Source organism: Akebia trifoliata, chromosome 1 (genome assembly GCF_017979445.1).
Source record: "Akebia trifoliata isolate Shusen 1 chromosome 1, ASM1797944v1, whole genome shotgun sequence".
In the NCBI taxonomy this organism is placed as follows: Eukaryota; Viridiplantae; Streptophyta; class Magnoliopsida; order Ranunculales; family Lardizabalaceae; genus Akebia; species Akebia trifoliata.
The window spans coordinates 19,975,637-19,987,525 of record NC_141375.1 but is presented as its reverse complement, the minus strand read 5'-3'; the positions used below and the strand labels follow the sequence as shown (position 1 = coordinate 19,987,525).

General features: G+C 31.3%; 1 protein-coding gene across 1 annotated transcript; it reads right to left on the bottom strand.

Moving 5' to 3' along the window:
* Nucleotides 1–2,361: 2,361 nt before the first annotated feature.
* Nucleotides 2,362–6,444, bottom strand: LOC147410857 (transcription factor MYB14-like). The gene is made up of 3 exons (XM_086447237.1): nt 6,254–6,444; nt 3,513–3,642; nt 2,362–3,412 (listed from the first exon to the last, which is right to left on the bottom strand). Exons 1-3 carry the CDS (start codon nt 6,390–6,392, stop codon nt 2,539–2,541), a joined length of 1,143 nt encoding a protein of 380 aa, XP_086303363.1. The 5' UTR covers nt 6,393–6,444; the 3' UTR covers nt 2,362–2,538.
* Nucleotides 6,445–11,889: the final 5,445 nt, after the last annotated feature.

Below are 11,889 nucleotides of genomic sequence, written 5' to 3'. Positions count from 1 at the left end.
GTATTAAAATATCCAACTATTGAGTTATTGACATTTAAAAAAATCTTGTACATGTATAAAATTATTTTTATGAGAGTCCAATAAATGAGTCATTTATAAAAAAAGCACAAAATTTTCAAAAATTACACTATGATCACAATCGGCACGATAGGTCAAGTGAGAGAATGTTTAACTTTTAAAGAATGATCCAATCGGTCTACACATTTTAGACGTTTTATCCAAATTGGATTCTAATTATAGAGTTGTCAATATTAAGGAAAATCTCAAGTTGTTAGATTTAGATAGAATCCTCATTGGGTTTTAATAGGAAATCTTGATGGTAAGAAATCCTACTAAAAGTGGAACTCTAGGCTCTCTACTCTTCTCTATATAAAAGAATAGATAGGCATTCTTTTAGGTATCAATAACAATTATCAAAAGAGCCAAAAACTTGGAGAGCACTCACTAGGTTGTTGGGATTAAATCTATTGAGAACGACAACAATTGGTCAATCCAAACGATAGAGAAAGAGGAGAAGGTGAGTCTAGTAATCATAGAAGTGAAGAATCACTAAAGGGGAATCTCATTTGCTTACGTAATAAGTCATAAAGTTTATATCAAATCACAATATCACAAGATACTTTCTAATCTCTTTTAATAGTACGAGCATGACAATGATAAAGATTCTTGAGATATATGTAAGATTCAAATATCAAAGATTTTTGTATATTTATGAATATTTTGTGTATGACGAAATATATAACACCTAATCCATAACAAGTTTTGTTTTGTGGAATACCATCGAAGTAGAGTTGCTTGAATCGGTTTGCTTATAAGTCTTCTATAGTTACGACATTCCTGTATAGATCGGAATTGTTTCTTTAGTGGATTTTATTTCGTAATTGAGTGTGTTTCCAAGTACTATGTTTTAATCTAGTCTTGAAGATTTTTGAGTAATATGCATGATCTCAAATTCTGATAGCAGTATAACCATCAAGCCAACTTAATGTGAGAGTCAATTTTTCCAAGAAATTCTAGTGAGTCCATCGAAGACAATATTAACACCAAATGAGATATCATACAGTATTCAATCAGTCTAGGTGTCAGGGTCCACTAAGAGTTGGATACCCAGTATGAGTTTGGGGTTGCAATTCAATGAAAAATGAGTCACGATAGACTGACATGCTAAAATGTATGCAGTCAACGTGGCAAGTGCAAGGAACCATATATCTTTTTCTTCGGGATAAAAGATCTATGGTTCTGTGCACTTGCCACATCATCTGTGTCATCACTACAGATGTTTTAGCGGGTCAGACTATCATTAGTCATGAAAAATGGGTGGCCAAGTAAGGTTGAGAATGTTAACATGACCAACTAATTAAAACCATTGTAAGTATTTCTATTAGAGATCAGGTAATTTGTGTTCTACAATTCTTTGAAACCTACAAATTTTGATTTTGGAATGAGGGATATAAAATCATAATTAAAGTGAAGATATAAAAAATAATGCAAAACTTCAAAAAATTACGTACATCTCTCTTAAGATTCATAAAGCTCCCAAAGTGATAAATGAGGCCCACAGATATAAATTGGGCCCGAAAATAGAAAATGGAGCACCGACTTTCACGAGTTATTTAAGCATATCAAATAAGGGACATAATTGAAAATTGAAAGAATGACCATTTCCTAAGCTATAAGAACCAAAGATAAAGCCCATAAGATATAGACTCCAATTCCTAAGATGATTAATTAAGCAAAATCAACCTTTTATGGTTACGTGAAGCAACGTTTAATTATGACAACTGTCTATTTCCTTATGATAACATCTTGGATCCACAACAGAAAACTAAAGAAGAGATTCTCTCATGGAAACTAAATTTAATTTCAATTAATATTTAGGGAAAATTAGTAAAAGATAGTAAAATACTTTAATATTTACAAAAAAGAATTTAATTTTTAAAAAATTACCAAAAACGAATTAAGTCGCTGGACAGTCCAATATGTTAGTAACTCTCTGAACTGTCCAGCGTTTTAATATGTTAAAAAACATTGGACTGTCTAGCGATTTAATTTGTTTTTGGTAATTTTTTTGTAAATATTAAAATATTTTACCCTATTTTAATAATTTTCCCTAATATTTAATAATACTGAAGAAAAAGTTTCTCCAACTCAATTTTCCTAACACAAACCAAAGTTCTAGATTTCTAATTTGATCCTAGTTTGTATAACCATCTTACTTATAACCAATCTCATAAAACTTATCTTAAGTAAATTATTCATAAATGTTAAAAATCAACTAAACTTAATCAAACATACAAATAGCCCTAGAATATGAGGTTGAAACTTGAAATTGCGACTTATGAAACCATAAAATTGGCTAAAAATTACTATATAAAAAAAAAGTTAAATTTCAACTTTGGACTTAAATTTGACCTTCTAAACAACTTTTTTCAAGATGTGTATTTTCACATCATCATTAGTACAAAAATTATTTTTTCATCCTCCTGAATTTATCTGGAATAAGTATACCATATTTACATTCGGACAACAAGATTTAAACTAAAAATTGTGAGGTGAATGTGGCCACATACGAAAGTACATGGCGACCGGATCGATTTCAGCTTCTAGTACTGTTGCATTACCAGAAGAACTGGTGTCTCTTGTTAAAATTTCCTTTTCTTCATCATTCGTCGGCTGTAGGCCAAGTTCATTCTCCAAGTATGTCACCCATCTCCTACTTTCAATTTCTCTTTTCGATTCTTCCTCCTCCGACACATTGTGTTTCTGACCTTTAATCTCGCTCATCAGCGCAGCTTCGAACATGTCAAAATGATTTATATTTGGATCAAATGGGATTTCAAGTATTTCTCCATTGTGATCTTGTTTGTTAATCTCTTGTATTGTATCTTGAGCTTCACCAAGTACCTCATATGTGATTTGTGGATGTGCTTGTTCTTTTGGTATTGTTTCGTGAACTTGTTTCGAATGTGTCACATATGAACCACATGTGGAGTTGGAAGAGTTTGATATTTCTTTAAGATCATCGACCAAAGGATTAGTTTCTTCTATACCCGAAATGTTCTTACTTCCTCCATCATCAATTTTATCATCAAACAGAAAGTCCCAGTCGAAGAGAGGATCCATTAGGGTCTCTTCATTGTCCTCCAAGATCATCCTCGAGTATTCTTCGACAGGGTTTTCAGACATGAACATGGAATGTGCTTGATCCCCATTTCCCATCCCTATGTCTTCGTCATGGTACAATATATGTGAGTTGGTAGAGGAAGATGAAGAGGTGACTGATGATTTTTCAGGTTCGTCTCCACAAGGATTGGGTGTTTTTGGTTGTAATCGCTTCTTCAAATGTGTGTTCCACATATTCTTGATCTCGTTATCGGTTCTTCCTGGCAATTGAGAAGCAATTTTCGACCACCTGTGAAGCATAGAGCTATTAATCATAAGATCTAACTAAAAGAAAAACAAAAATCAAGGCTGTAAGTGAATTTTTTATTCATATTTACGCTGAACCTTACTTGTTTCCAAGCGATTCATGTAATTTAATTATGGTTTCTTCTTCGTCTTGAGTAAAGTTTCCTCGTTTGATGTCAGGATGAAGGTAATTAATCCACCTTAAACGACAACTCTTCCCACAACGTAGCAAACCTGAAATAGAAACAATAAATTGTCATCAACCATTTCAAGAACAATGCCTCAAGGGCTTCGATTAATCATAATTATCATAGAAGCCTCATTAAGGCTTATGGGCGCATCATGTGGAGGAAAAACGAGCGATAACCAGTTTGGATGACTGAGTATCGTCAATTTTCCTTCCACTTGGCGCTCTTCTAGACTGATTAACATAACCAAGCTAGATTTTTTCCAAATAACAAAGCCTTATCTAAAGATTTAGAGTTGGTTGAACAAATATCGTTCCTCCATTAATTCCACTCTTAGATCATTTTCATAAATATTAAAAACTTGGATGGTTTAATAATCTTGGAAAAATAAAGAATTGTTTTAGTAATTTTCTCATTAAAAAAATCCATCTTGTGGAGCCTCCTCCATTTGACTACCCATTAGGAGTTGTTAATTTATCTGGTGATCAATGTGACCTACCAAAATTATTTTAATGTGATTAAAGTTAAACTACCCCTACAGAGTGTCAAATGACTATTTTTACCTAAAAAAATGTTATGGTTAATTAGTTAAGCAGCCCATTTACCTAATCGAGTAACTACTTTGGAACATAGTATTACAACTGAAACATGTCAAGTTAATAACTCGTGAGTCGTCTTGGATGAATCAAATAAAATATATAAAATTTGTCGACATTTAAAATATAATTTTAATATTTTAAAATAAATAAATATATTTACATTTTACTCTCCGCAAAAATATTAGTCAACAAATTAGTTCCATTGAGGTTTGGGGCTGAGTCATCTCAAAATCCAATTGAGTCGAGTAGAGACGGACTATTATCAAACGTGATTTTGATGAGTTTTAAAACTATAATCATTTGGACCAATGTTATAAAAACCTATCCGATGATAATCGAAAAATTGCTAGATCACCATTGGAAGCTAGTTTAATATGGTTGGACTGGTGTACGTTTAAAAAACATAAAAATACGTATATATTTTTTCTATATATCTTTATTTATATTCATAAAAGGAAAAAAATCATAAAAACCAGACAGCTTACTAAGTAAATCAATTCATTTATAAAATTTAGTGGAACCACTGATTCGGTCCAGTTTTGAAACACTAATTTGGACTCCATTTTAAGTGCAGTAAGGTATTCTGTATAGGACTGGGATCCAGACTCGTGGAAATGAAACTCATATGTTCACATGCAATCCCAACCGAACAAGTATGAAATCTAATAGTTGGGATAAATTTCACCCATGTCGTCGCCATCGGGTCAAGGGGGTAAAAACAAAAAAAAATAAAGTTGGTTGGTGTAAGGGCGGCAATCTTAACACAAGCCACGAACATGACTCGAAAACAACCTAAAATAAGTGTAAAATGCAGAGAAAATAAAATGTGTCCTACAAAAATATAGTTTGATGCCAAGGTTATAGAGATAAAAATAGAAAAAAAAAATTGAAAAAGTATTATTAAAGAATTTTGAAGTTAAAGAGGTAAAAGGTAAAATTTAAAAAGAAAAATAAAAAAAAAAAACAGGAAAGGAGTGAATATAATAAAATATAAAGAGTGAAAATAAAGTTGAAGGATAGAAAAAAAAGATAATAAAATAATTAAAGTGGGTTCCTCATAAAAATTTGTGTTAGACAACTGTTAGAATTCAATTATGTTTTATTATATAATTTTCTAAGTGGACTAGTTGAAACTCTTTGGGCCCACTGACTTTTGAATCTTTAACCCATAACATTGTTTTTGCTTACACACTTAATATGAACATGAATGATTATTTTAAGCACTAAATTCTACCTTTACTGCATCAAGAATTTTATGAACATGCCCATGGACCGATAGACACAATCAAGTCCATATTGGACACCACAAAAGTGGAAAAAAGGGGAGTTGCGTATTTTCCACGTTTATGAATATCAATTTCATAATTTGTCTCATTGTTGATCTACAAAGGTTGATTGAAGCATTTTCTTTAGAAAGAAATTACATCACCACACCAACCTCACTTATAATATGTCAATCAAGTAATAAAAAAATATAAAGATATATTAAAAGAAGAAATTAGAGAAAAAGAAGAAAAAGAGATTGGTTACCATGGCAATGACAACAAATAACCATTGATTTCTTCTTCGATCATTTTTCTTACTCTTATATCAAATTGTTTCGAATTCGATAAACTTTTCTCATGTGAGTGGACACTAAAAAACAAAAAAAGAGCTTCTTTGAGACTAAAAGAAGTGGAAATGAAGTGTAGTCATTTAAAGATAGAATGGTTATATATATCCACAAACCCAAACTCTTTCTTTTTATCAAGCATAATGATGGGACTTGTACATGAAATCCATGACTAAAAATGAGTAGGACTAGCCTGACTCAGGCTTGTAGGAAAATTTAATCACTTTTAACGGATTATCTAATATAAAATAATCAGTTACATCTGGTTTTCCCTCTACATGTGCTCGCTCAATAGCCTTACTCTAACTAAGATAGGCTAATGAAAAGAAAATCACCAATCAAGTTGATTGGTATAGGTCGACTCAGGAGTGGGCCAAATGTTTCAAGAGTAAACTTGGTTGAAAGAGTATCATATGTAGAAGAGAGAGAGAGAGAGAGAGGCAGACCTGCTTGTTTGGGGAGAGCACGCCAGTTGGAATGACCATGCTTGCGAATAAAGGAAATGAGCCTATGGTCCTCTCCTGGGGACCAAGGACCCTTCTTTAACCCTGTCTTGCTACAACATGGGGTGCGCCCACTACCCATCTCTCTCTCTCTCTCTCTCTCTCTCTCTCTCTCTCTCTCTCTCTCTCTCTACTTGTGTGTACTTTAGTTTTCTTCAAATCAAACTACAAGTGACCAACAGAGCTTTTGGTTTGATGTATTTATAGGGGTAGAAAGGATAAGACACCTTAACATGGCCCATGCCACTTGGAGTTTTAGTAAAATTCTTATGTACAACTCAGTTGGACTTCGAGTATTCAACGAGAGATTTAGATTATAAGATTTTCCTAACTCTTCCCTCAAAACTGATCCCTAAGAAATTTATATTTTTCTTTCCATCTCAACCATTGTTTGGACAATAAGTGTCCAACATAATTCGAACATAAAATGTTCAAAAGATTTAGATAGATCTTCAAAAATATATCAATGGATTTGTTATTGATTTCTTTGTAATTAAATGAGAGATTTTTTTATTTATAGAAAAATCAATATTAGATTTCATAGATTTTCAATTCGATCAAATCTAATATGGATAGTTTTGAGTTGGGAATTAATGCTTTCAATGCATATGAATTCATGCGATTGGTAGATTCAAGATTCTGTAGATTTTAGATTAACTTTTATCTGATAAGATAAATTTTCTTGAGTCGCATACATTGATTATAAGAGTCTACTTCCTGAACTGGGGGATGTTGTTTAGGCATGTAACTCCATACCTCCTCACCTGCCACGTTCTACTCCAGGCCAAATAAATCTGAACCCACTCTTTTGGTGAATTTAAAACAAAACGAGATGTGAAGTTGGGTGACCGCCCAACTCAAATTTCATGAAATGAAACTCTTTTCTTACTAACATAGTAAGATTTTGAGTCTTACTAAGGGTCATTTTTTTAAAAATTGATTATCACATCAGAAATCCAACACCACAAGCCCTCTAAAGTTTCATCTAAAAATTCAGATAAAATAATTAAATAATTTATTTTGATCTAGATCCAAGGTTTTGAAAATAGACGGCAATCAAAATCTCACACAACTCCCAAACTTAAAAATCAAATTCAATAGTGAAAAATAAAATTGTTTTTTTGCAAAATTCAAAGAATTTCGTCCTCTAGAATCTTAAAGCATCGGATCGTGTTTTAGGATGCCAAGTGGTGGGCCAAGGACCCTTAGTAAGGGTGAAATCCTTACATAGAAAGTAAGGCTAGGGGAACTCTTTCAGGAATTGCAATCTTAGCTTTATAGTTTAAAATAACGTCATTTTATTTTAGGATGACGTAAGGGTTCCCAATCATAACTCCTGTCCGTAATTAGCGTTCTCATTGGTGGAATGGTCGTTATCTTTTTAGACATAGACCTCCATATTTTGGAGAATATTTAAATTACCCTCTGATGTTGTCAAATTGCTGACATTGAGTCCCTTGACCTCAGTCCTCTCTAATACATACCAACTAAAAAGGACCTAAATACCCTCATCTTCAATTTTAGCGGAAACAAACAATCTTTTTTCCAAGTCGTGCTAGAGTGACCTCAAGATTGGACCTCATATCACACACCTTGATGTAAAAGTGGATAGGAACCATATATGTTTTTTCACTCAGTCATCATGATGAACACCTTAAGTATTGGTGATTGAACATTCAAGAATAAAATAGGATTTTCAGAGAAGTTAAAGACAATGAAATTTTTGGTAGAAAAATCAAGAGTTTTCTATGAGAGGTTGAAAACAATGAATTGGAGATTAGGTTGCATAGATTAAAGAGAAATTTATCAAAACGGTACAGTTTTCATAATTAATTATCAAAACGGTAAAAATAGTAAAATCTATTTTTTTTTACCAAAAATACCTTTTTTTTGTTTTACATATGTATTTACTATTTTAACTTTAGAAATAAATAAAAATCCAACTAAATCTTTCTCTTCTTTTTAATCTTCCCAACACTAAATAGAAATATGAAACAAGGGAGGATTTTTTCGTAATTTTAGTCAAAAAATAAAAAAGGGTATTTTCGATATAAAAAAATTGCATTTTACTGTTTTTACTGTTTTGATAAAAAATATTAATTCCAAAAACGGTAAAATTACCGTTTTTAGAATTAATTGCTACAGTTTACCATATTGGTAAATAGTCAAAATGTGATGCATGTTTTGGTAAATTTGCCTAGATTAAAACTAATTTATCATAGATGTTAAAGAACTTGAAGGTGATATTTTTTAGAGAAAAATCTAGAAATTTTGAGTAGAGAATTAGGTTATTCAGGTCATTTTCTCATTATCGATCTAAAGAAAATACTGAGGTCAAGGGGATGCAAGTCTAAATTACTCTGAAATAAATGGTCACCACTCGCCAGTGACCACACTAATCAAACCAGTGAATTGTCTTTAAAAAGACTTGTCTAGCAACCGTTTACATGATTGAAGTGTGTTTTTTCATCAATCATAAATTCATGGAGAATAAATGGTCACCACGTTAATGCATCTTCTACACAAGTCTTTGAGGACTTTTCTAGCAGCCCTTCATTGGACCCTTAGACAAGTATTGAGGGTGGGTATGATTGTAAGGAATTCATTTATAAGGAAATAACATAAATTTATTAGAAAAATGATCAAGAAAATTTAAATTATCATGGAAAAAATGAAATTCACCTTTTTGTTGTTCATGGGATAATGTCAAAAGAGAGTTGAATTTTATTTTTCGATACCTAGTATGAACATAATTCCTCCCACGAGGGCACACCTTCACTTACCTAGTGTATGTGTGATGTGTAGGCATTGCACGTGCCCTAAGACTAGTCCTTGGACAAGATCACGGTCTATAAACTGGTCAAAGTCGATATAGAGGCCTGGTCCGTTATCTACTATCTATAGGAATATCCAATCATCCAAAAAAAAAAAATAGGATGTGGAAAAATTATTTTTCTAGGGGAGTAGGGTAGGAAAATATTTTTCTTTTATGGTGAAAAATCACTTGAGGCGGAAAATTGAATAGATTCTAAGGAAAATGTGCTATATACACTAGAAATTTAGGGCCTGTTTGGATACCAGGAGCAGAACTACTCTTCCAAAGAACATAAGTTGAAGTACTCTATGGAGGAGCTGGAAAAGTAATTCTGTGCAGAAATGGCGTTTGGCAATCAACTCTATGAAGTACTGGCAGAAGTACTTTTGTGCTGGAAGTCTGTTTGGGAACCATACTGACTTCTCATGACTTCTAGAAAAAAGACCAGAATACCCTTATATTATACTAGTTACTGTTTTTTATCTTTTAGTGTCATAATATGCCTTCAAACTATACTATTTTTTACATTTTAACTATAAATATTAATATAATATAATATAATAAATATTAATATAATATAATATAATATTTTAAATATTAAATATTAATATAATATGTTTAAATCCATTATACTTAAAATTTTAAAAAAAAATTGACTGACTGTTTTTAACATAATATGACATAATATTTATAAAAAAAAATTGACAGACTGTCTTTTAGTGTCATAATATGCCTTCAAACTATATTGTTTTTTACATTTTACTATAAATATTAATATAATATAATATAATAAATATTATTATAATATAATATAATATTTTAAATATTAAATATTAATATAATGTATTTAAATCCATTATACTTAAAATTTTAAAAAAAAAAATTGACAGACTGTCTTTTAGTGTCATAATATGCTTTCAAACTATATTATTTTTGACATTTTAACTATAATATTAATATAATATAATAATATTAATATAATATAATATAATATAATAATTATTAATATAATATTTTAAATATTAAATATTAATATAATGTGTTTAAATTCATTATACTCAAAATTTAAAAAAAAAAATTTAATATTAATAAATGTTTCTTTTGTTTGATTTAAGGACAAATGAATTAGAAATATTTTCATAGAAAATTAATAAAGGTAGGGGTATTTTGGTAAAACGAATCGTTAGATTTTGACTCCCCGCAAGAAGAGTTTTGAGAAATAGGTTTTCTTGACTTCTTCATAAAGAGTAATTTCTTGCTCTTGCGCGGAGTAACTCTTCGAGGGAGTAATTCATACAAACACATCCAAACGACTTCTAACTCCCCGCAAGAGTCAGAAGTAGCCAAGGAGTCCTATCCAAACGCCTACTTAATTTCCGGGGAAAACCATTTTCCATGAGCAATAATATAAGCCCTAAAATTTTCTTTCAAAATTCTAGAGTTATCACTCTCGTACAAAGACTTTTTTTTGGCCTTATAAATAAAATCACGCATGTTTGACTCATTCCAACAAGAATAATATTTTATTGGATCCTATACTTAGTTGCAAAATTAATAATAATTATTATGTATTTTTTCTTTACATAGTGGTTTAGCCATGATTTAAGGGTGCTTTACAAAGATTGACTTCAATTTTTAAAAGCCATATCAACTTTCTATAAGTAATATCATCGATTGTTTTACTCTTTATAAGGATCATAATATATAAAAGCAAATGTAAGATGCACGACTCATATTACATGAAGAGTTTAAATTTTTTTTTTTTTTTTTTTTTTTGTTAGGGTGATATTCCCCTTGTATATGTGGATGTTATAGTTTCCAATACACCTCACTATGTACGGTTTAGTATTTTTTTTTTATGAGCAGGATGTTGAACTTACGTCCGATTAGGGGGATCGAAAGAGTCAAGGCATATTCAACGCCCGTACATCACACTCACTGGGTAAGTGAGGCTATGCCCTCATGGTGGCCCTGAGGAAATACTGCTTAAGCTAGGTATCGAACTCACAACCTACGGACTCTCACTGTTAATTGGATTCGAAATTTCCATTGAGACACCCGCTCGGGATTTTGTGCAGGTTAGTAGTGATTATGAGTTCAATTAGTGCCAAGAGTGTAAATGCAAAAGCATATTAATTCGGACACCCAAATCACTATTAGAGCTATAGTAACAAAAATCAGCGATTTTTTGAAAAAAAAAAATACTTATAAAACACGACTTGCATCTTTGATGATTAAAATGATACTTTTTTTAAACCCTATTTTTTTCATTTGTAACACAAATCGTCGATTTTTCCCCATTCTTGTTTGACTTTATCCTATTTTTCACATTTTTTTGCACTTAGGACAAAAATTTTAATATTTTATCTTTTTTTAAAATGTGGGATTTGATACGTAGTAATCTTATATTTTCGTCCTTTTTTTTCTCGTCCTTTTTCTATTTTTGACATGTTTTCCAAAGTTTTCCCTTACGGATTTAAACCCATACTCCGACTTTGTGACCATGGTTAATTAGGGCAGTTTAAATTTTTATGATATAAAATTAATTGCATAAATTTCTCCTCCCCTTGTATGGTTCTTGTTTAGGTTGAACTTTAGTACTTATTTCCCTTAATTTTAGTCATTAATTACGGTGATTTTTGGTACAATTACCAACGGTTATGAAATACCGACAAAACACTTTTGTGTAAGTGTATACTTCTATTACTAGCGGTTATAAACCGTCAGCAATGTCTAAAATACAAGGCGTTTCTTTAGAGCCACC

Excerpts from the sequence above, each read along its gene's own strand:
- LOC147410857 (XM_086447237.1), bottom strand. The coding sequence starts at position 6,392 with ATGGGTAGTGGGCGCACCCCATGTTGTAGCAAGACAGGGTTAAAGAAG. Across the intron at positions 3,643-6,253 it reads TGCTCTCCCCAAACAAGCAG|GTTTGCTACGTTGTGGGAAG; the intron begins GTCTGCCTCTCT and ends TTTCTATTTCAG. Across the intron at positions 3,413-3,512 it reads CATGAATCGCTTGGAAACAA|GTGGTCGAAAATTGCTTCTC; the intron begins GTAAGGTTCAGC and ends TATGCTTCACAG.